This window comes from Bos grunniens, chromosome 8 (assembly GCF_055505025.1).
Source record: "Bos grunniens cultivar Pamir isolate PY7600 chromosome 8, Bosgru_T2T1.0, whole genome shotgun sequence".
In the NCBI taxonomy this organism is placed as follows: domain Eukaryota; kingdom Metazoa; phylum Chordata; class Mammalia; order Artiodactyla; family Bovidae; genus Bos; species Bos grunniens.
The window spans coordinates 3,775,280-3,800,381 of NC_141172.1; the positions used below are offsets into that span (position 1 = coordinate 3,775,280).

At 40.3% G+C, this 25,102-nt stretch overlaps 1 protein-coding gene and 1 long non-coding RNA gene across 2 annotated transcripts in view; one reads left to right on the forward strand and one right to left on the reverse strand.

The window, feature by feature from the left end:
- The window catches only part of LOC147366558 (uncharacterized), a 357,719-nt gene that overhangs the window by 249,572 nt on the left and 83,045 nt on the right, over positions 1 to 25,102 (reverse strand). The window lies entirely within an intron of this gene.
- The window catches only part of LOC147366560 (polypeptide N-acetylgalactosaminyltransferase-like 6), a 68,139-nt gene continuing 50,101 nt past the window's right edge, over positions 7,065 to 25,102 (forward strand). Inside the window, exon 1 of the mRNA XM_086414633.1 lies at positions 7,065 to 7,172. Coding sequence (XP_086270759.1) covers positions 7,065 to 7,172 — 108 coding nt within the window. The remainder of the gene's footprint in view (positions 7,173 to 25,102) is intronic.

Sequence of the window (25,102 nt, forward strand, 5' to 3'; positions counted from 1 at the left end):
GATACTAATATTTTATGATAGATCTGTAATTTCTCGGCAGAATTGCCGCTTTTATCTGACTCTTCTCTAATTTTATCAGACCCTAAATCGTTGCATTTGGACTGGTGTGAAACTTGAACTAAAGTGTCAGGTTAGGACACAATTCACAATGAAACTTTAGCTTCCAGAAGTGGAAAAGTCAATCAGTTTCTACAGTTTTACTCTTTATAACAAACCAGGATATAAAATTCTAGGCATTTCTCCTAAAAAGTTACTCCCACACATGGAAATGATATATGTACATTATTCATTGCAGAAGTTCTGAAATAGGAAAAGAGTGAAAATAATCTACATGTTCACCATATACATAGATACACAACTTTGTGCATAATGGAATAATGAGCAAATGTTAGGAAAATAAAACAAGAAAGCTCTTTTCAATATGACATGACCATTAAAATACGTTAGGACGGGACTTCCCTGGTGGTCCAGTGGCTAAGACTCCAGGCTCTCAATGCAGGGGACCTGGGTTCAATCCCTGGTCAAGGAAATAGATCCCACACGCCACAACTAAAGGCTGGCATGCCACAACTAAGAGAACAGCCAAATAAATAAAAATAGACACAAAAAAATATGTTAGGGAGTTTTAAAAAGAATTAGGTAAAGACCACTGGATGTAGCATACAACCATTTTCATAGAGTAGGAAGAAAAATAAGATAGATTTATATTTGCTTATATGACTATGAAATATCTCCGAAAAGATACATAAGGAAAACTTATGGTGGGGACAGAAGTAGGAGCAAAATTCTTTGTAAACACGCAAAGATATCATCTACTAAAAATACATATTTTAAAATATTCTAAAACAAAGATTAATGGGTAGATTTTCAGACTTTCATTTCTGAACAAGTTGGAGTAATACAGCCCAGATTTACCCTGTCATCTGAAAAAACAAGAAACAAACACACATGAAACAGTGGTTTTCAAGATACCAAACGTCTGGGAATGAAGGACACTGATTCCTGAAAGATGGGAAACAATTGGGTGAAACCTGGACTCATCCCCAGCTTACTTACTTGAGAGAGTCTCCAGGTTGCGGTGTAAGGAGGGGAGCCGGTGAGGCCAGCCTAAGTCAATGTGGAGCCAAGAGTCTGGGGAGAAGAGCGCAGCTGACATTTCAAGGGCAGAAGCTCCCGAGGGTACCCCCTGAGTCCTCCGCAGAAGACTGACAAGAGCCTGTGCATGAGAAGAAACTGCCCACAAATGCAAAAGAACCACTAGAAAGAATTAGAAGTAACAGTGGCCAGAAGGCATCCAAGGCGGAGAAGAGAGTCTGTTCCCATCAGACTGAACAACCCGATGATCGCAGGACATTGATTGAAGCACACACAGGGTCTTGCCTTAAGGGTGTGAATAATTTGTAGATAATGCCTTGCTTAAGGCTCGCAAAAGGGTCAAACTACCTCCAATTGCATCCTGGAACAAAGCTCAAAAACGTTCAAAATATCCAGCATCCAAAAAGTTCTGTATCTCAAAGAAAAATTTATTACGCAGGCAGAGAAGCACCAAATGCAATCATGAAAAATATTCAATTAACCATAAAGATAGGGAAAGAAGGAAAAGGAAACAACAGATGGGACATACAGAAAGCAAAGAAGATAATAGTTTTAAACCTAATCACATGAATAATCATATTAAAATCTCAGCATCCCAATGAAAAAGCAGGGACTTTTAACAGCAAGATTCAAGTATAAGCTGCCAACAAGAAAACCACTTTAAATATAGATTAAAATCTCAGCATCCCAATGAAAAAGCAGGGACTTTTAACAGCAAGATTCAAGTATAAGCTGCCAACAAGAAAACCACTTTAAATATAGACACAAATAGTTTAAAAAGTAAAGTAAAAAGGCCTAAAAGGTATAAATATTAGTGTTCTGAGAGTATAAATCTAAAGAAAGCTGAAATGGCTATACTAATACCCAAGCAAGATCAATGCCTGAGTAAAGAATATTACCAGAGGTGATGAGTCATTTTGTAATGAGAATGAGGTCAATTCATCAAGAGCACATGAAATTCCTACACATATATATGCACTTATTAATAGAGCTACAAAATGCATGAAGCAAAAACTTGATAGAACAGAGGAAGAGATAAACAAATCCAGAATTATAGGCATAGATTTCAATATCCCTCTCAGTAATTGATACAACAAGGAGGCAGAAAAATCAATAAGAATATGGAAGACTTGAACAACACTATCAACCAGGCTTACCTAATAAATATTTATAAACCACTCCATTCAATGGCAACAGAATGCATTCGTATAGATCACATTCTGAGCCATTAAAAAACCCCAATAAATTTAAAAGGATTCAAGTCTTTCAAACTGTGTTCCCTAACCACAATGGAATTACATGTAAATCAATAACAGAAAGACCTTCAAAAAGAATCCCAAATAGTTGGAAAATAAATTACATACATTTATATAACCCATAGGTCACAGAAAGAAAACAAAAGAGAAAGTATGGAGTATTTGAACATGATGAAAATGGGAACACTGCATATCATTTTTTTGCAGAATTCTTCTAAAGCAGTATTTAAGGGAGACTTATAGTACTAAATAGCTTTATTAGAAAAAAAATTTCAGATCAATAATATCAGCTTTCACCCTAAGTAACTAGAAAAAGAAGAGAAAATAAAGTACAAAGTCAGTAGAATAATTAAACTAATGAAGACCATGGAGAAATCAATGAAATATAAAACTGAAAACAATAGAGAAAAATCAATGAAACCAAAAGTTAATTCTTTAAGCAGATCAATAAGCTTCTAGCCAGACTGACTAGGCAAAATAAAGGAATAACATAATTTTCTCAGCACCATTAATCATTGTGGAAATGCAAAACAAAACCACAATAAGATACCACCATGCCCCTGTTATGGAGAAGGAAATGGCAACCCACTCCAGTGTTCTTGCCTGGAGAATCCCATGGATGGAGAAGCCTGGTAGGCTGCTGTCCATGGGGTTGCACAGAGTCGGACACGACTGAAGCGACTTAGCGGCAGCAGCATGCCCCTGTTATAGTGACTAAACTTCAAACTGCCCATGTCAAGTATATGAGGATATGTAGCAGTTGGAAGTCAAATACAGCTGGTATTTGAATATAAAGTTACAAGCACTCTGGGAAAGAGTTTCACAATTTCTTAAAAGGTTAAACCCATACCTACCACATGATTTAGTCATTCCACTCCCAGGCTTTTTCTCAAGAGAAATGAAAGCATATATCCACACAAAGATTAGCACACAAAACTCATAGAAGCTTTATTTGTAATAGCCCCAAGCTGAAAAAAGCCCAAACGTTCATCAGTGGGCAAATAGATAATCAAACTACAGTATATCCATGCAAGTGGAATACTACTCAGCAACCAAAAAGGAAGAAACCATTAACAGACATTACAACAAGAGTGAGTCTCAGAATAAAGACATGAATGAGAGGAGTCAGACACTCCCAAAGAAGAGTACATACTGTATGATTTCATTTATATAAAATTCTAGACAATTCAAACTCATCTACAGAGGCAGAAATCAGTTACATCCTAGAGGAAAGGGATGAGAAGAGGGTCAGGAGGGAGGGAGGGATACAATGAGGAAACTCTGGAGGCATGATAGATGTGTTACTTTTTCCTAAGTGTAATGATGGTACCGAGGGGTATCCATAAGTCAAAACCTATCAACTTTTCCATTTAAAATATTTGCAATTCATTGCATGACAACTATGCCTTAGTTACACTGTTCAAAAGATTAATGGACAAATATGAATAACGACACAAACAAAAGGCTTGTTTCATACCGATCATTCACACTAATCAAGATAGGAGAGGCTAATTTAGGGCTTGGAAACAACATCAGTGAAGGTAAGGGGGTCCATATGAATTTATTTTATTATGCCTCAAACTAACCAGATACATCCCGTTTAGTTTTTTATAAACTCATCAAGAAACACAAGATGTTGTGTCTCCAACAAATCACTTACAATAAAAAATATCAATCTAGGATGTTCTCTTCCCAATATGTAGACTGGTTCCATATCTATAATAGTAGTAACTCTAGCTGGGAGATGTAGTCTGCACAGTGTAAATTCTGTTGCACTCTGGTCTCATGTTTCATACAGTCAAATGAGAATACACTGGTAGGACTTAAGATCTTCCCATTTGTGGTCCAGACTGAGTAGAACTGACAATTTCTTTTTGTAATTTTTTGAAATGCAGGTGTATTTTGGCCAAAATAAACACAGCTCGATGCCATGTTCCTTCAATATTACTGGATATTTTCATACATTCTAATGATTTTTCTTGCTCTGTTTAAACTGATGTTAACCAAGTTCACTTCCAGTTTTGACCGTATCTCTGGTCGAAGACCATATATACCCAGCTGCATTCTGAATATCCTAATTTCCCCAACACTTGGACGCATCATCTTCCCACACACCTAAATTAGTCCCTGCTCCATTAGATCCAGAATTCACAAATTAGGTATGTGCAATTCCATTATGACTATTGCTCTTTTGGGGCTTCCCCAATGGATCAGCAGTAAAGAATCCACCTGCAATGCAGGAGATGTAGGAGATGCACGCTCAGTCCCTGAGTGGGGAAGATCCCCTGGAGGAGGGCATGACAATCCAATCCAGTATTCTTTCCTGGAGAATCCCATGGACAGAGGAGCCTGGCAGGCTACAGTCCACATGGTCGCAAGGAGTCGGACATGACTGAAGCAACTGAGCATGCACGCATTGCTCTTTTTTAACAGTGAAGCAAACTATATATCATGCTGGGTTATCTCTCAATATGTTTTATAATTTATTATTAAGGATTGAGAATTTCTAATCGCTTAAGCCCAAGCCCCATGGAACCAAAGATGACACAGATGTACCAAATACGATCACTGAGGAACTGCCCCCAGGATGTGGTCCCATGCCAGTCTGTCCCGGCTACAGCTGTGATTCCCTCTGAAATTCAGGGCATGGAAAATGGGAAGAGAATATACTGCTGGAGAGATCACGAAAATAAGGCACATCTGGTTCCAAGACTTCCATTTCAAACAGAATTTTTGAAATGCATGAGATCCTTTGTGTTATTATTTCAATCCTGCTCACTTTCCTAGGGGAGAAATAAATCCCTCTTCCTGTCTTGTAATCTTTCCATCTACAGAGAGTATACACATATTTTTTAAAATCTTAAAGTGATTAGGCCAAGTACCATTGTAACATACAAAGTCTCTGAAATATACAACACACTTAAATAAATTCACATTTATGTCCCTCTAGAGCATCATAGAAAGTTACCAACGGCACAACTTCAGTGAGTCTGTAAATTGGTGTGTCTTATTTACTTAGACATTTTTAAACATGCCTCCAGTATTTAGTGTCTTGTACTTATATATATAAATATCCTTTGTTTCCAAAAAATCTTCAGAAGTGTCACAAAAATTTTATTGACTGTGTGTTTTTACAGATTTGCTTGGTCTGCATAAAGTGTTCTTTAGATGTTTTATGTACACATTTGTGTTGCTGTCTCTTTTTACCCGGGGTAAAGAATCCTCCTGCAGTGCAGGAGACTCAGAGATATGGGTCCAATCCCTGAGTCGGGGAGATCCCCTGGAGAAGGAAATGGCAACCCACTCCAGTATTCTTGCCTGGGAAATCCCACAGACAGAGGAACCTGGTGGGCTACAGTCCTTGGGATTGCAAAGATTGGGACACAACTTAGCAACTAAACAACATCAACTCTCTTTAAACATTGAAACAGAAACAGTATTGCAGTAAAGAACTCAAAGGCTTTGGAATCAGAGTACCTGGTTCAGCCACAGCGGCACCACCATCCTGGCCCAGAGAGGATGCTGGGCCCTCCCTCCCTCATCCTGTTTCTCCCAGTAGAACACAGGGATGGTATTCCTAGGGCTGCAGTAAGGATTAATCAAAAGAACTGGACAAGAATCTCACAGAAGAGCCCAGCACACAGTGAACATTCAAAAACCCAAGAGCTGGGACTTTCCAGGTGGTCCAGTGGCTAAGACTCCCAGCTCCCAATGCAGGGGTCCAAGTTTGATCCCTGGTCAAGGAACTAGATCCCACATGCCACAGCTAAGTGTGTGCATGTCACAACCAAAGACCCCACACGCCACACCTAAAAAATCCCATGTGCCACAACTAAGACTCGGCACAGCCAAATACATAAATATTAAACACACACACACACACATGTGAGCACACTCCTCTGGCAGTCCAATGGTTAAGACTTCATGCTCCCACTGCAAAACAGTGGCAAAAACACTAAATAATAATAATAATAACAGAAAAACTGAAAAGCTGCTCCTGAATTGCAAAAAAAAAAAAAACACTTTAGGGCAGAATCCAATGATTATAAATTACCTCATTACATAGTAATATGACTGCAATGCATCCTAGCAAGAGCAGAAAACTTGAAATTATTATTTGATCAAAAGAATATTTCCTAGAAAGGTAGACTTTAAAAAGAACATCATTAAAGTGAAAAGACTTAGTTTAAACTCCAGCTTCGGCATGCTAATAACTAGTTCTGGTTGGTTATTTTGTTCTAACTGACCATCTCGCAGTCTGTTAATGGACATAACCTGGAAATGGTAGGTGCATGGTGAATACATATGAGAAATTAAATTAAAGTTATGGTCTACAACTGCATTGTCTATGTTTTTATGTGTCTGATACTGTAAGACCTCTTTCACTCTGAGGAAAAGCCATAAAACCACGGATTTTCCCAACATATCAGTCACTAGTCATCTTATACTTCTCTCTGATGACAAACACACATAACTAATGTGTGGCTCCACAGGGCGTGAGTGGCTTGAGAGCCTGAACTATGAAGTTAAAAGCCCACGGGGGTTCCAGGAGCGATTGGAGACCCCGTGAGAACTCATGTGCACTCACTGAAAAACTGTGCAGTGACCACTGAAACTTAAAGTCTGCTGTTTTTATCCCCAAGCAAAATGCCCGGGTCCCCGATGCTCAGAGCCCTTTAAAGATGGTTTTATTCCTTTCACAGGTCTCCCGTTATGGCTGGAGGTCTCTTTGCCGTGGATCGCAAATGGTTTTGGGAGTTGGGTGGCTATGATCCGGGTCTGGAGATCTGGGGAGGAGAGCAGTATGAAATTTCTTTCAAGGTAAGCCATCAGCACCCTTGCCACACTAGGTCAGCCTCTTTTTGACAATTGCAATGGAATGGCGACATTTCGTTTTGTGACCTATGCTGTAAATTGACATCGAAAACAGACATGTCATTTTCCCACCTCAGCTTTTGGCTGAGAGAGGCTACTTCCTCCTGAAGCTTCCGAGAGACGCAGGCATGCCATCAAAGTAAAGCAGAGGAGAAAGTCCGGAATCCCACTTGAAGGCAGGAAACGCAATGCGTGAGCACCGCTGCTGCTCCGCTGGCCGTGCGCTCCTTCTCAGGCCCCCAGAACACACAGACAGTGGCTAGGAGGTGAAAGCAATGGAATTACTGGAGCTTCTGCCCTTTGTGTTTGTTCTAGAACAAACACATATGTTGGAGAAGGAAATGGTAACCCACTCCAGTATTCTTGCCAGAAAAATTGCACGGACGGAGGAGCCTGGTGGGCCACAGTCCATGGGGTTGCAAAGAGTCAGACATGACTGAGCAATTTAATGGTTAAATGATGTATATATGTATAACTGAAACTTTATAGAATTCCAAAACAAGTGAGTTTTTTATTTTTATCTGAAACTACTCAGGTTTCGTTTCCACTTGCTTGGACCATAAGTACTTCTAAAATTATATCCTTTATTACATATATTCTCAGTCGCTCAGTTGGGTCTGACTCTTTGCAACCTCATGGACTATAGCCCACCAGGCTCCTCTGTTCATGGGATCATCCAGGCAAGAATACTAGTGTGGGTTGCCATGTCCTTCTCCAATCAAACCTGCTCTCCCGCATTGGCAGGCAGATTCTTTACCCACTGAGCCATCCAGGAAGCCTTTATTACATATATATGCATGCATATATTCTGATATACACATATATGATACATAAATATATAATAGCATATCAAATTTCAGGATTTGTAAATGACAACATTTACTACAACATATGAAGATCAGATAATCAAAGCAAAATAAACTATGCAAAAGGTTTTCTTTTTTCCTTTTTCCTTGTCATTATTCATACAGAAGATAGTGATTCTCACAAAATTTACCATACCGAAATCTCAATAAATAAATTAGCTCTTAATTACCTCTATTATAAAGTCAAACCAATTCTTGCTAAAATAAAATGTATCCTGAATACAGTAAAAATCAAACCTAATAGTCTAGCTAAACTTTTTGAATTTATGCATAAAAGAAATTGATAAAACTGGTTTTTATTCAATTTTAATAACCATATTCAGTGTGTTAACAGAAATGTTATGTTGTCTCCAAAGTGTTATAAAATAAATATCCCCAAAGAGAAACTCAGGAGACATGACTGCAGGCTTCAGCACATCTAGAATTTTCAATCTGATTGCTGGCAATAAACCTGGGAACACTATTTACTAAATTAGTGCTTCTTTTCACCATTATTGAAACACATCTAATTTCACACCTTAGGCACTGTTTTCTCAAACTTCTGTATAGGTACATTTACACAATTTATTCAATGATATGTGATATATAAATGCTAGGCCAAGTGCTTTACATGCATTATATATTTTAAAACCACAGCTCTAAGAACTTGGTACTATTCTATTTTATAGATGAAGAAACTGAGACTTAAAAGTTTTAAAGATTTTTACATTAATTTTTTTAAGTTGTAAAGATTAAATAAACTACCTGGTGTTGCTTAGGGATTAAAATGCTCAGGTTGACTCAATTGCAGAGAATACAGAAACATAAAATTGTCCGTTCACCCAAGTCATATCTGCCAACACCATTCCCAAGTTCACAGTTACCCTGTTAGTCTCTAGTTAATGGTTCCTCTCACTGAACAGAGGAGCGTGTCTTCATTATAGCCCAAGAGCATAGCCGCGAACTCTGTGCTGACTCTGGCAAAATACTGCTAATATCAGATGTGGTCCAAAGCTGGAAAGAATTACAATAATTCCTTCCACTGGAAAAACAGAAAATTGCGTTTGACTCCAGCAGTAAAAGAAAATACAGCATTGCTACATTTGCAATATCATCAGAAGTCAAAGTATGCTTTTTACTTTTCACAGTTCAAGAGTTTTTTTGGTTTTTATATTCTCTTAATTCATGAGTTCTTTAGGTTTAAAATACTATTAAGAAAAATCTGTATTGTACAAATAATAAAGAGTGGAAAAAGTGTAGAGAAAAGGGAACCTTCTTAATACTGCTGGTGGATTATACATTGTTGCAGACACTGGGGAAAACAATATGGACAGGTTCCTTAAAAAACAAAAAAATAAGAGTTGCTGTATGATCCAGCATTCCCACTACTGGGCATGTATCTGGACAAAAATATAATTCAAGAAGACACATGCACCCCTGTATTCACAGCAGCACCATTTAAAATAGCTATGACATGAAGACAACCTAAGTGTCCACTGACAGAGGAATGGATAGAGCTGTGGTGCATGTATACAATAGAACGTTACTCAGCCATAAGAAAAAGAACAAAAAAAGATGTCATTTGCAGCAACATGGTTGGAACTAGAGATTACCATACTAAATGAAATGTCAGACAAAAAAAGACAAGTACTGTATAGTATCACTTATATGTGGAATCAAAAACAAAAAGCTACAAATGAACTTATTTATGAAACAGAAATAGACTCACAGACATAGAAAACAAACTAGTTACCAAAGAGGTAAGCAGGGAAGGGATACATTTGGAATTCAGGATTAACAGACACACACTACTGTATATAAAATACACAGCAAGGATCTACACAGGGAGCTACATTCATTATCTTATCACAACCTATGAATCACTTGAAACAATGTAAACCAGCTAGACCTCAATCTTTTTAATTTATTGAATTATTATTTATTTATTTGGCTATGCCAGGCCTTCGGTTGTGGCCTGTGGGATCTGTTAATAAATTCCCGGACCGAGGATTGAACCCAGGCACCCTGCACTGGGAGCATGCAGGCCTAGCCACTGGGGAAGCACCAGGGAAGTCCCTATGCTTTTTTAAAAATTATTTAAAAAGAAAAAAAGGAAAAAGAAAACCTGTGTTAAAGAGATACCTGACTTTGAATGAAGAACCGGGTGTAGATAAAAGCACTGTGGGAAGTCTGAGAGTTTGCAGAATGGAATCTGCATTCTACATCACAGGGGTATTTGTAAGACAAACACAAACTTGAACCTCTCATGTGGCTATCACTTCTATATATGCTTCTTTTCAGGGTGACCTGGGGTTTTATTACCCCACTTCCTCTTCCTCCCATTATCTGTCATTCTGAAGGTTATGATTGGAATGCAGCCCTTCTGTCTTTGTCTAGAAACCATGGAAACAGAGCTAGAGGTTCAGGACTACGTTGCCCCAGTTTGTTTGATGAGAATGCCAGATGCTTTGTCAACAGCTATGTCTTATGGGGTCCTGTTTCAGACACATCCCTCTGTCCTTCCCGCCACTGTGGGCTGACCTTGGGCTTGCTGTCCCTCTCTATCAGTACTTGGAACATGAGGGGAACACACTCAAGCAGGTTTTGCTGGAATTGGCATGGAAGATGAGGAATATTCTCCATATGAGATAAATCAAAAGAATTGTCTACAAATAGCTCTGCTCAATGACATTTTAAAAAGTCAAAGAAAAAATCAAATATCTGTATTTGGAGAAATAGTCCGTAAATTGTGATTAATTTTACCAAGGGAAGCACTGTTAGATGCTCACTGGTCAGCCCTCCAGTCTTGGGAACATGTACAGACAACTGAAAATTCACCAGTCTATTCTACATCATCAAAAAGAAATTGTTTCAAGTCTGAAACTTAGAAACTCTCATTCAAAAGATTTCGGTCTGCATTTGTCATCAGGCATCTTTGCTTGCTCTTTGCGCGTCAACCAAAGAATCATTTCAATGACGCTTATGACAAGATTCTGTGGCTGAATGAAAATATGTCCAGAAAAGTGTGTGTTAGTCTCTCAGTCTTGTCTGACTCTTTGTGACCACATGGACTGTGTAGCCCACCTCTGTCCATGGCGGCTCCTCTGTCCATGGAATTCTCCAGGCAAGAATACTGGAGTGGGGGTTGCCACTCCTTTCTCCAGAGGACCTTACTGACCGAGGCATTGAACCCACGTCTGCATTGCAGGCAGATTCTTTACTGTCTGAGCCACTGAGAAAACCCAGGAGGTGGAGGTGGGGGGAACCCTCTGCTTTATATTAAAAGGCTGAGTTTTGGGTCAGACGATGCTGGCTATGGGGGCAACTCAGTTCTCTGTCTCTCTGGACATCCTTCCTTTTTCTAACATCTGGCGAGGTAAGGAGATTTCATGCCATCACACAGAGACCAGCACAGCATACCACAAAAACGTTGCTGTGGTATTTCATGACACAGTCAAGGAAAAGAGCTCTCTAGAGAAATGATCCGTCTGCCCTGTGCTCAGGCTTCAATCTCTTTTAATATGAATCTGAATTCTCACATGACCCAGAATTATCCAGCTGCCTTTCAAACGTTGCTAGGTTACCAGCTGCCAGGGAGGAAAAAGCACCATTAAGTCAGACACTCAACTAGCTTTTACTGAGCATCTAATTTACATCAGGGTGGTATTCCAGGTACTCAGTTTGGAGTTGCATCTGGAAACAAAAGGGCTTCCCAGGTGGCATTAGTGGTAAAGAACCCACCTGCTAATTCAGGAGATGTAAGAGATGCAGGTTTAATCCCTGGGTCAGGAAGATTCCTTGGAGGAGGGCATGGTAACCCACTCCAGAGTCGTACACGATTTAGTGACTGAACAACAACAACAGCAAGTGACCACCTCTGTTATGTGCTCTTGTCCTTCCCATGCGAAAGCTTAAGGTTCAGATATGTAAGGAAATTATCACTTACCTCTCACAATCTTTCAGCCTTTATCAGTCACTAATTCATTCAGTGGGCATTTATTTACTGATTACAGTGTGCCAACTCTGGGCTAAGCTCCAGAGATTCAAAGATAATGTGAAAAAAAAATGGCTCTCCAGTTGCCACCTGGAGAATTAATTGATTCCAATTCCTCAGTATTGTTTGGAATATATGTTATTTCCATATTCACAGGAATAACTTAAGAATATACACAGGAACCTCTTCACCAGCCTCCCTCCCTGTTCTTTTCTCCTCTTTCAACTGATCTCCAGTTTTTACTCATTTAATTCCCTGAGTCACTTTATTTTCCCCTCCTAAAAGTTCACAATTTCTCCTAAGAACCTCACAAATCAAATTAGCATGCCAAATCATAAACCATGAAACTTCCCCTCAATTGTCTGCCTCACCCGTCTCCAGCTACACCGCAAACCAGTTAAAGGCGTGCTTTCCTTTCCTTCCCAGAAAAGATGGAAACACACCCATCTATCACTGTCCTTGTTTATTGCAGAGATTTTAACTATCCAGACTTTGCTCTGTTCCTGAGACTTTGGGTTATTCCCTCTAAAATATTAATCAGAACCCTTCATTGTGAATCAATGTGCCCTGCAAGCTAGACCCTGCAGAAACATGCAAGAAAGCCCAGTACGAGCCTTCAGGTCAAGTACAACCGAGATGGGTATTTCACCCGTTAAACATAAACATCAGATAAAGCAGAAACGCACAAAAAACTTAGGTTAAGAATCTCCTCTAGGGTGTCCCTGATGGCTCAGTGGTTAGGAAACCGCCTGCCAGTGCAGGGGATGTGGGTTTGATGCCTGATCCAAGAAGATCCCACATGCCATGGAGCAATTAAGCCCATGCGCCACAACTACTGAGCCTGTGCTCTTGAAAACCCCAACTACTGAGCTCGTGCCCCCTAAAGCCTATGTTCCGCAAGAGAAGCCACCCCAATGAGAAGCCTCCGCTCATCACAAATAGAGAAAAGCCCATGCAGCAGCAAAGACCCAGCACAGTCCAAAAAAAAACCTCCTCCAAAGTAAAACATACAAAGGTACATTTATTCACAGTCTTCTAATGCAAGAGAAGCCAAAGCTGTTCCTTCTGCATTTGGGTCCTCAAGTCGGGGTAAACTAGAGATGCCTGAACCACATCCACTTTGCATCCACCAGGAGTCCTAGCTTGGGCTCCTCTAAACTGAAATGAGAGGGACTTCCCTGGGGGTCCAGGGTTAAGATGTCACCTTCCAACGCAGGAGATACTGGTCTGATCCCTGGTTGGAGAGCTAAGATCCCACATGCCTTGTGACCAAAAAACAAAACATAAAACAGAAGCAATACTGTTACAAAGTCAATAAAGACTTTTTAAAAAAAACTGAAATGAGAACCTGAAGACACTTGGAAGCTATCTTCAGGCAGTCATAGAACCCTTCTGATTTTTTTATGATTTTTACCTGACTCTTTAGTACTACTTTACCCACACTGATTTGACAGCAATTTTTAAACAATTCCATCTTTTAAGCACCTCAAATTAGTTCTGATATGAGCAACAACTCTTTCCATAACAATATTTCATCAATTCAAATGATACATCATCAAATTGCATAATTATAATTTTTTTAACTAGCATAATCCCCTTTGGGAAGAAACACACTGCCTTTGGGTTCTTTTTTTAAGATTTTTTTATGTGGACCATTTTTAAAGTCTTTACTGAATTTATTACAACATTGCTTCTGTTGTTTATGCTCTGGTTTTTTGGCCGTGAGGCTTGTGGGGTCATAGCCCCCTGACCAGGGATCAAACCTGCACCTCCTACATTGGAAGGTCAAGTCCTAACCACTGGACCACCAGGGAAGCCCCAGTTGCCTTTGAGAGACACACACAACTGTGAGCCAAGGATTTCAGGTGGATCCAGTATAGCCTGTATCCAGCGTAGGTCCACCTAATATGAATGCTATTTGCTATGTTTACTGAACGACTAGAGTGATGGTTTAGACATTAAGTTGATTGAGCAGATTCAGACCTTGCTGTCAAAAACTCTCAGTCTCATAAGAGACAGGGAAAGCTCATGTTGCAAGGGCAGGGGCATTGCTGTCTCCATACGGAGGCAAATCACCCAGCTCCTGGGTTCAGGCCTGGGGTGAGGCACTCCCCTTGAGTCCTTGTCCTCACACAGGTGCCCCAGTTCCCTGCCCTCTGTCCAGGGGGCTTACAGGTGTACCCAGGTAACTGAGTGGCCAGGGTCATACAGTGATGAGGCAGGGTGGGGGCAGCCTCCACGCCCTTCTGTGTGGCCCTTCTATGCTGCACACTCGTCCTACAGACCAGCTCTCAATCCTGTTTGCAGGTTGTCACTTCTGTTCCCTTCCCTCAGGCCCCATCTTGTGTAGACTCTCTGTTGTTGTTGTTCAGTTGATAAATCGTGTCCAACTCTTTGTGACCCCATGAACTGCAGCACAGCAGGCTTCTCTGTCCAACACTATCTCCCTGAGTTTGCTTAAACTCATGTCCACTGAGTCAGTGATGCCATCCAACCATCTCATCCTCTGTTGCTCCCTTCTCTTGCCCTCAATTTTCCCCAGCATCAGGGTCTTTCCCAATGAGTCAGCTCTTTGCATCAGGTGGTCAAAGTATTAGAGCTTCAGCTTTAGCATCAGTCCTACCAATGAATATTTAGGGTTGACTTCCTTTAGGATTGACTGATTTGATCTTCTGGCTGTCCAGGGGACTCTCAAGAGTGTTCTCCAACACCACAGTTCAAAACCATCAATTATTTGGCACTCAGCCTTCTTTATGGTGCAACTCTCACATTCATACATGACTACTGGAAAAACCATAGCTTTGACTATAGGGACCTTTGTGGGCAAAGTAATGTCTCTAACATGGGTGGGGGGGTGGGAAAAACAGTCCTAAAATAAGCCTGGAGGGTTTCTTTGAATCTTTGATCTATGTGACTGTGACTAGGAAGAAAATGTCCCCAGAGAAAAAAATAGAAGATGGAAAACACACTGAACATAACAAAGAGAATTCTTAATACTGCCACACAGAAATAAACACATCAGCTCAAAGAGACTAAAATATGCCTGAGATTTTAATAGATGGCATCCATTTATTTTGCATCCCTTTCTGATTTTTAAAAGCTTCACATGGAGCTACCTGTGTCCCGAAGTCCTGGCCATTCCAGTCTTCCTATACCGGTAATAACTGTTATTTGGCCCTTTAGCAGGGAAAAGTAATGACTTAGCATTTAAAGGTCATTGAATTTAATTTCTTATTCCATTCAACACTAATGCAAGGTAAAAATATAATTTCTATTTCATAACTGCAAAGGCAGGCCATTACTTAGTTAATATCAAAGCAAGGAGCAAAATTCAGGCTTGCTCTACAAACCATTAGCCTAATTTCTCTTAGCTGGGAAAAAAATAGATTTTATGTCCTCTGTGCGAAAGTGGCTACTCTATTTCTCTGAAACTACTTTAAAAAAGAAATGTAGTTTCTTCCCAACTGAATTTTATCCAATATGGGGGCTAACAACTCCTGTTATGATTTAATGTAAAATTTAATTTTTTACTGTCTTTAAAATGCAATGGCTATTCAATAAGATTTGCATGTACACAACAGAGACTAATCACTGAGTATAGAACACTCAGCTTTTTATTCAAACATGGTAACAGCCATCAATTTGGAATTTGCTAGAGTGCAGGAAACTGTATAGTCTAGAGCTTAGTCTCATTTCAGAGCTTCTCAAGAACATGGATTTCAATTATTTGTACTCAGAATATCAAAATTGATAAATAACCTCACTAAATTAGCTAAATTTAAACCTTCCCATCATAGTACATTGGGCTTTCCTGGTGATTCAGATGGTAAAGAATTGGCCTGCAGTGTTGGAGACCCAGGTTTGACCCCTGGGTTGGGAAGATCCACTGGAGAAGGGAATGACACCCCACTCCAGGATTCTTATCTGGAGAATCCCATGGACAGAGCAGCCTGGCAGGCTACAGTCCATGGGATCACAGAGTCGGACATAAGTGAGTGACAAACATTTACTTAACACTTAACATAGTATGTAGCCATCAAAAAACTTTTAAGTGTATTTATGGTTTAACGATTGAATATTATACAAGTATAATTTACACTTTTAAACTGGAAAAGAAAGATCTACTCTTATAGAACACTCACAGCAACAGCAAAAATTATATGAAACAGGAACAACAACAACAAAAAATCCTACTCTTGACAAAAGTATCAGATATCTTACCCCCAACCACAGTGTATAAGGAAAGTATCATATGCAGTAAGATCAGTTCAGTGATGGGCTTTCCCTGGTGATCCAGCCATTAAGAGTCTGTGCTTCCAAGGCAGGGAGCACAGGTCTGATTCCTGGTCAGGGAACTATGATCCCACACACCACATGGTGCAACCAATAATAATAAAGTCTTCATTAAGGAACGACAGAGGATGAGATGGCTGGATAGCATCACTGACTCAATGGACGTGAGTCTGAGTGAACTCCGGGAGTTGGTGATGGACAGGGAGGCCTGGCGTGCTGCGATTCATGGGGTCGCAAAGAGTCGGACACGACTGAGCGACTGATCTGATCTGAAGGAAAATATAATAATAACAAAAATTAGTTTTTTGAAAAATATCAATTCAATTGATGATAAATTGGGGCTTCCCTGGTGGCTCAGAGGTAAAGGATCTGCCTGCCAGTGCAGGAGACACGGGTTCAATCCCTGGTCCAGAAAGATCCCACATACTGTGTAGCAACTAAGCACCTGGGGCACAATATTGAGCCTGTGCTCCAGAGCCTGGGAGCCATAGCTACTGAGCCTACATACACACTCTAGAGCCTGCGCTCCACAACAAGAGCAGCCATCACAATGAGAGGCCTGTGCACTGTGACGAGAAAGTAGCCCCCTCGCTGCACAACTGGAGAAAGCCCACACAGCAACGAAGACCCAGCACAGCCAAAACATAATATACACTTTTAAAAAATAATCATTTTTTTTTAATTTATGGTAAATCAGGAGCAAGGGAAGATGGAATGGCCAGCTACAAATCTCATTTAAAGTCACCAGATCTCAGTTCCCCAAAGTATTGGGGGGAAATCCTAAGAAGAAAACCAACAAGCACTTGTTTGAAATAGTAGCAACAGGAATGACTGCTGGTGGCCAGAGCATCTCAGAATTGAGTCTGGCACCAAAGAGAAGCAGTGAATGGCAGACTGGGGACAGGTCTGACGAGGTCTATACAGACCAGCCGTATTTGCAGGAAGCAGGCTGTTAATGAGGCAAAATGGAGGAAAAATATTCAATATCCAAGCAGCCCAACAGCAGCTAGTTCCTGTTGGGTGCAGCCAATAAAGGCTAAATGAATTCACTCACACACAAAATCCTGTGTCATAAAGTGAATGCTTACTGTCATTGTTAAGAAGGGCATACCCTACTCAAAGATTAATTATAACCTTTTCAAGGAAATAGCATATTAAAATATTGTAAGAAAAAAAGGAAGAAAAGATCAGGAATGGTCATCAAAACCATGCTGCTATACATTGTTATAAATTCTTCAAAGAGGTTAATGAAGTCATTGATTCTGTGAAACAATGTGATATGCTGAGCTTGCTGAGATTAGGCAAAATATTCAAAGAAAGCAGGAGATTAAAAAAAAAATAAGCAGCAACAACTGGGATATAATGAAAAACAAAGCCAAAAAATGGTCACATTGAAAGCAATACGAAAGAAAAAGGAATGTACTGAAAAGATAGAGGGACATAAAGGATAAGACTGAGAAAAAGGAAGAAAATGAAATTAAAATGAACCAAGTTAAAAGTGGGGCTTCCCTTGTAGCTCAGCTGGTAAAGAATCTGCCTGCAATGCAGGAGACCCCGGTTCAATTCCTGAGTCAGGAAGATCCGCTGGAGAAAGGAATGGCTACCCACTCCAGTATTCTTGGGCTTCCCTGGTGGCTCAGCTGGAAAAGAATCCGCCTATAATGCGGGAGACCTGGGTTCGATCCCTGGGTTGGGAAGATCCCCTGGAGAAGGGCATGGCAACCCACTCCAGTATTCTTGCCTGGAGAATCTCCATGGACAGAGTGGCCTGGCAGGCTACAATCCATGGGGTCGCAAAAGTCGGACATGACTTAGCAACTAAACCACCACCACCACTATATATAAACTCTGAAACGACTTAAATGTCCCATTGACAGATGAATGGATAAAGATAATGTGGTACATATACACAATAGAACATTCAGTTCAGTTCAGTCGCTCAGTCGTGTCCGACTCTCTGCGACCCCATGAATCGCAGCACGCCAGGCCTCCCTGGCCATCACCAACTCCCAGAGTTCACTCAGACTCACGTCCATCGAGTCAGCCATAAAAAAAGAATAAAATAATGCTGTCTGACCAAGATGGATGGACCTAGAGATCATCATACTAAGTAAGTTAGATAGTGAAAGACAAATACCATGTGATATTGCTTATATGTGGGATCTAAAAAAAGAGTACAAATGAACTTATCTGCAAAACAGAAATAGACTCAAAAACATAGGAAATAAGCTTATGGTTAACAAAGAGGAAAGTAGGGGAGAGATAAATTAGGAGTTTGGACATATACACATCACTATATATAAAATAGATAACCAGTAAGGACCTACTGTATAGCACAGGGAACTCTACTCAATATTTCATAATAAACTACAATGGGAAAGAATCTGAAAAAGAATAAATATACATATATGTATAACAATCACTGTGCTGTACACCTAAAGCTAACACAACATTGTAAATCACCTATACTTCAATAAGCAAAATAAAATTTTTTAATGGATAAATAAAAATTTCAGAAATTTAAATAATCATAAGAGATTACTCTGCTCAATTCTATGCAAATACAATTAAGATTATGGGGGAAATGGATGATTTTTAACAAAATATAAATGACAAAACTGACTTCCAAAAAAATTCTGAACTGACTATATTCATTTTCTACCGCTACATAACAAATTACCAGAAACTCAGTGGCTTAAAATAGAATTTTCCCAGAGCCTCTGGATCTTAATTCAGCATCTTTCAACAGGGCCTCTGCTAAGGAGCTCACAAGGCAGAGATCAAATTTTCGGCCAGCTCCATCCTTCTCTGGAAGCTCAGCCAGCAAAGATCTGATTCCAAGTTCACCCAGCGTGTTGGCAGGACCCATCTCTGTGGCTGTGGGCAGAGCCCCCAGGGTATTGCTGGTTGTTGTCTGGACAGGACTTTCACCAGCGAGAAGCCCCGCTCTGGTGCTCACCTTGTGGTCTCCTCCCTGGTCCTCTCATAACAGAGCAACTTTCTTCTTCACACTTCACATCCCCATATCTCTGCCTTCAGGAAGGGCTTTTTAGACTCACTTGAGAGGTCAGGCCTCCGAGGACAACCTCCCTTCTGATTAACTCCACTTCAGTTGTTAAGTCATGTCAAACTCTGCGTGACCCCATGGACTGCAGCACTCCAGGCTTCCCTGTCCTTTGCTATCTCCCAGAGTTTGCTCAAACTCATGACTATTGGGTCGGTGATGCCATCCAACCATCTCATCCTCTGCTGTCCCCTCCTCCTGTTCCCTTCCATCTTTCCTAGGATCAGGGTCTTTTCCAGTGAGTCGGTTCTTTGAATCAGGTGGCCAAAGTACTGGAGCTTCAGCTTCAGCATCAGTCCTTCCAATGAATATTCAGGGTTGATTTCCTTTAAGATTGACTGGTTTGATCTCCTTGCAGTCCAAGGGACTCTCAAGATTAACTCAAAGTCAACTAAACTAGGACCATGATTATATGCGCAAAACCCTTTCATCTTTGTCATAACATCACCTAAATCAAGCAATGAAACCATCACACTCACACACCTTCCTATTCTCAAAGGGAAGATATTATTATACAAGGACATTAGTACCATGGAGTGGGAATTTGGGGTCCATTTCAGAATTTCTGCCTATTGGTATTGCCCAATAGCCATAGAAGAAATAGAGAAAATTGTCAAAGAGCTACCTCTGATGAAAAATAAAGCACCAGACCAGATTGGTTTCCTTCAAACTTTGAAGGAACACATCCTGCAATGGTTTTCAAAAACTGTTTTCTAATAACAAAAAAAAGATATATTTTAAATTGATTATACAGCTAGAATAACATTGACAACAAAACCTGACCAAGATAACACACAAACACACTGCTGCTGCTAAGTCGCTTCAGTCGTGTCTGACTCTGTGCGACCCCATAGACGGCAGCCCACCAGGCTCCCCTGTCCCTGGGATTCCCCAGGCAAAAACACTGGAGTGGGTTGCCATTTCCTTCTCCAGTGCATGAAAGTGAAAAGTGAAAGGGAAGTCACTCAGTCATGTCCGACTCTTAGCGACCTCATGGACTGCAGCCTACAAGGCTCCTCCGTCCATGGGATTTTCCAAGCAATAGTACTGGAGTGGGGTGCCATTGCCTTCTCCGACACAAACACACACAAAACCAGAAAAGTGCAGACACATATAAATGCTAGCATTAAAAATAATAAAGATCACACAACAGAGTAACTGTTCAAAGGCTAACGTACCAAAATAAGTACAGTTCTAGGAATTTCCCCATTAGCTGATTTCACACTATTTAAGATTATGATGAGGACTTCCCTGATGGTCCAGTGGCTAAGACTCTGTGCTCCCAGTGCAGAGGGCCTGGGTTTGATTCCTGGTCAGGGAACTAGATATCACATGCCACAATTAAAAGATCCCACATGCCGCAACTAAGACCCAGAGCAGCCAAATAGATAAATCGTTTTTAAAAAGACTATTCTGAAGATAGCAGTCAATTTAGTTAGACAAGAGATAATATAAGAGATATAATAACTGGAAAGGAGGAGAGAGATTTTTCATTGATTGCAAATAGTATTACCATATACCTACCTGAATAATTCAAGTTGAACCAACTGAAAAACTGCTATGAATAATAAGAAATTCAGTAAGTTGCTTGGATTAAATGTATCTGTGTATGTCTGTGTAAATATACAGAAAATAATAGCTTTATATATGCAAACAACCACCTAAGGGAAATCACTATTTACAACAGTAGGGAAAAACCAACCAAGAATAAACTTAAGTATCTATATCTCTAGGAAGAAATGTTATAATTCTACTGCTGCTGCTGCTGCTAAGTCACTTCAGTCATGTCCGACTCTGTGCGACCCCATAGACGGCAGCCCACCAGGCTCCCCCGTCCCTGGGATTCTCCAGGCAAGAACGCTGGAGTGGGTTGCCATAGTGAAAAGTGAAAGTGAAGTCGCTCAGTCATGTCTGACTCTTAGCAACTCCATGGACTGCAGCCTACCAGGCTCCTCCATCCATGGGATTTTCCAGGCAAGAGTACTGGAGTGGGGTGCCATTGCTAATTCTACTGAGGGATATACAAAAAGCCTTGAGTAAATGAAAATTCATAATGAAGACAGTTCTCCCTAAATATGTGTGTGCTGTGTGCTTAGTCACTCAGTGGTGTCCAACTCTTTTTAACCCCATGGACTGTAGCCCACCAGTCTTCTCTGTCCATGGGATTTCCCAGGCAACAATACTGGGGTGGTTGCCATGCCCTTGTCCAGGGGATCTTCCCAACCAAGGGATAGAACCCAGGTCTCCCGCATTGCAGGCGGGATTCCCTTACTGTCTGAGTTGTCAGGGAGACTCCCTCCGTAAGTATACTAATATTTTAATGCCATCCCAGTAAAAATGGTAACATGAATTTTGGGCAATGGAGGGGCTGTTAAACTGGGAACTAGTTATGCTTTTAATTCATAATGGAAAACAAACAGAATAAAAAAATTCTTGGGGGAAAGATAATAGGGGGCTAACATAATCAAACATAGAAATTAGACAGAGATATCCATGGCAGAGAATTTGAATAGACCCAGATAATATGGGAATTTAGCATAAGATGAAGTAAACATTTCAAATCAAAAGGAAGCCAGCAGACTCCTTAATAAATAGTGTGACACAGCTACTTATCTGGAAAAAAAATAAAGATGAATCCTGTGTGTGAAATGACACGTGCACATGGATATTTATCTCAATATTGTTTTTATTGATGAAAAATGAAAAAAATACAAATATCCATCCTAGGGCTTCCCAAATGGCTCAAACAGTAAAGATTTTACCTGCCAATGCAGGAGACCCAAGAGATGCAGTTTTGATCCCTGGGTCAAGAAGATCCTCTGGAGAAGGAAATGGCAACCCACTTCAGTATTCCTGCCTAGGAAATCCCACGTACAGATGAACTTGGCGGGCTACAGTCCATGGGGTCGCAAAAAAGTCAGACAAGACTGAGTGACCGAACACACATCCTAGTGTACTAATCAATCATTATTTACCTATACTATGAGCTACAGTATAGCTTTTGAAAAGAATGCAACAGTTGTATTTTTACTAATTATCACTGGATATTATTATATTGTTATTACATTATATTATGCACTATTATATTACATATTATTATATTACAGATTACTATTAAGTGAAAAAGGGCAAGGTATAGACATATGTGTAAAAATAAATATGGAGGGGAGGTAAATTTTGTTACTTATGTTTAATAATTCATATATAGAACATGTCACATAGTATAATGTAAGCACTTCTAAAATGACAATATTAGCTCCATATGCAGACAGATGTATGTTGTCACAGACGTATTCACATATCCAGGAAATATTTACTCAGAGCCTATTGTATGCCAGACACTGAGAATGTAATTGTTAAGAGAAGTGACAAGTTCTCTATTTCATAAAATTTAATCTGAAGAGAGACAGATCATAAATAAATAAGTGAATAAACAGGAAAATTTCTAATGTTGGTAAGTAGTAAAAGGAGTTCAACTGGCCAATATTACAAAGTAGGAGCTCCAGAGGAAAATGGTTATATTTGGGATAATGGGTTCAAAATATTGGGCCGGCCAAAATGTTTGCTATGGTTTTCCCATAAGATGGTACAGAAACCTGAACAAACTTTTTGGCCGACCCAATATTTGCATCTGTACGCAAGGTAGAAGGCTTCCCAAGTGGCTCAGTGGTGAAGAATCTGCCTGCAGTGCAGGAGACGTGGGTTTGATCCCTGGGTCCAGAAAATCCCCTGGAGAAAGGAGTGGGAACCCACTCCAGTATGCTTGCCCGGAGAATCCCATGCACAGAGGAGCCTGGCGGGCTACAGTCCACAGGGTCACAAAGAGTAAAGCACAGCTGAGCAGCTAAACAACAAAGCCAGCAACCCACGGTGGGCGATGGGGTGCGGGGCAGTGCTTCCTGGCCCTGTCCTCTTACTCCTCCGACCCTGAGTGTCTCTGATGCCGCCATCACCATGGCCCCGTGTGTAGCGAAGGCTCCAAGTGTCACAGGACCCACGACGCGCAGAAGAAACTACCGAGCTGTGACACGCTAGCGTCCCAAAGAGAGAGGCTTGTTCCAGGCCCCCTGACCCCACGCTGGCCCCTCGGCCCCCACACTCTCGTTCCCAAGTCAGGCCTCCAGCACAGTGGCAGAGAAACCGCAGCTTTAATTAACAAACATTTCTCACTTTCTCCACAGTTGTCCGAAAGTCAAAAACCTCCCAGAGCATTTAATTTATACTCCTGAAATAGTTTACCTGACTTCCTAGAAGGGTACGACTCAATCTCATCTTTTTTCCCTTAAGCTATCTCTATATAAACTCTCATGATGATGCTTTGTACAAATGGTTTTGTTAGAAATAAATTCAGCCTTATGAAATGTACTCATTAGAAATCCTCTTTAAGCCAAGGATGATTCTAAAATATTTTATACACCTCCTCATTGCTTTTATGAGACGGCTATATCAAAAAACCTCTCCTTACTTCTGAGTCTGCAAATACCTCAAAGTGTACCTGCGTTTTGTATCTAAAATGTGACAGAAGCCTTTTTATGGCACACCACGTAATCTCGCATACACAAGAAAATATCTGGAAATGTTCCTATGGGGTTTCTTCCCCTATGATATTGAGCCTACGGACATAAAAATAACCATTCTAATTCAACATGCGCAGAATTGATCTTCTAAAGAAAATATTAAAATGACTCTAAACTCATTCAGAAACTCAAAGATAAACAGAAACAGCTGCTAAATGTCTCACAAGCCAGTCTGAAATTCATTTCATTTACCCAGCAAAAGGTACCTCAGGTGAAACAGAGCATTTTCAAGTTAAATTTTATGTCCATTGGCTAGAAGCCTAGCGGCAAGTCTAAATTCCTTCCATTGTTATATCTTTTATGTCTTATGGCACTTTCCTAATTCCCTATTTAATTTTATTTTCGTGTTTATAGATAGCTATAAGGAGAGCAAGGTACACCAATATACAAAGACTTCAGTACCTGTGTTCAGGTCAATTTAACTTCCTACTCAAGTCTTCTTCTAATATTGAGATTTTTAAGAATTTTTGTATTTTTTTCAGTTGCCATTATCCTTAACTAGAAAAATGAAATAAATCTAATCGCTTTAATGTATTAGTTCACCTCCTCACAAAAATTCAAGAGATATAAGTGTAGAAAATTAAAAAAAATAATAAACCTCTCCATATACTTCCCAAGCCCAAATCCTAATGACAATACAGTAAGTCCTTTACATATGATTGAGTACCATTCCAAATGTGCATTCAGTTCAGTTCAGTTGCTCGGTTGTGTCCAACTCTTTGCAACCTCACAGACTGCAGCACGCCAGGCTTCCCTGTCCATCACCAACTCCCAGAGTTTACTCAAACTCATGTCCATCGAGTCGGTGATGCCATCCTCTCATCACCGACTCCTCATCTCATCCTCTGTCATCCCCTTCTTCCCCTGCCTTCAATCTTTCCCAGCATAAGGGTCTTTTCCAATGAGTCGGATCTTCGTATCAGGTGGCCAAAGTATTGGAGTTTCAGCTTTAGCATCAGGCCTTCCAATGAATATTCAGGACTCATTTTCTTTAGGACAGGCTGGTTGGATCTCCTTGCTGTCCAAGGGACTCTCAAGGGCCTTCTCCAACACCACAGTTCAAAAGCATTAATTCTTCAGTGCTCAGCTTTCTTTATATTTCA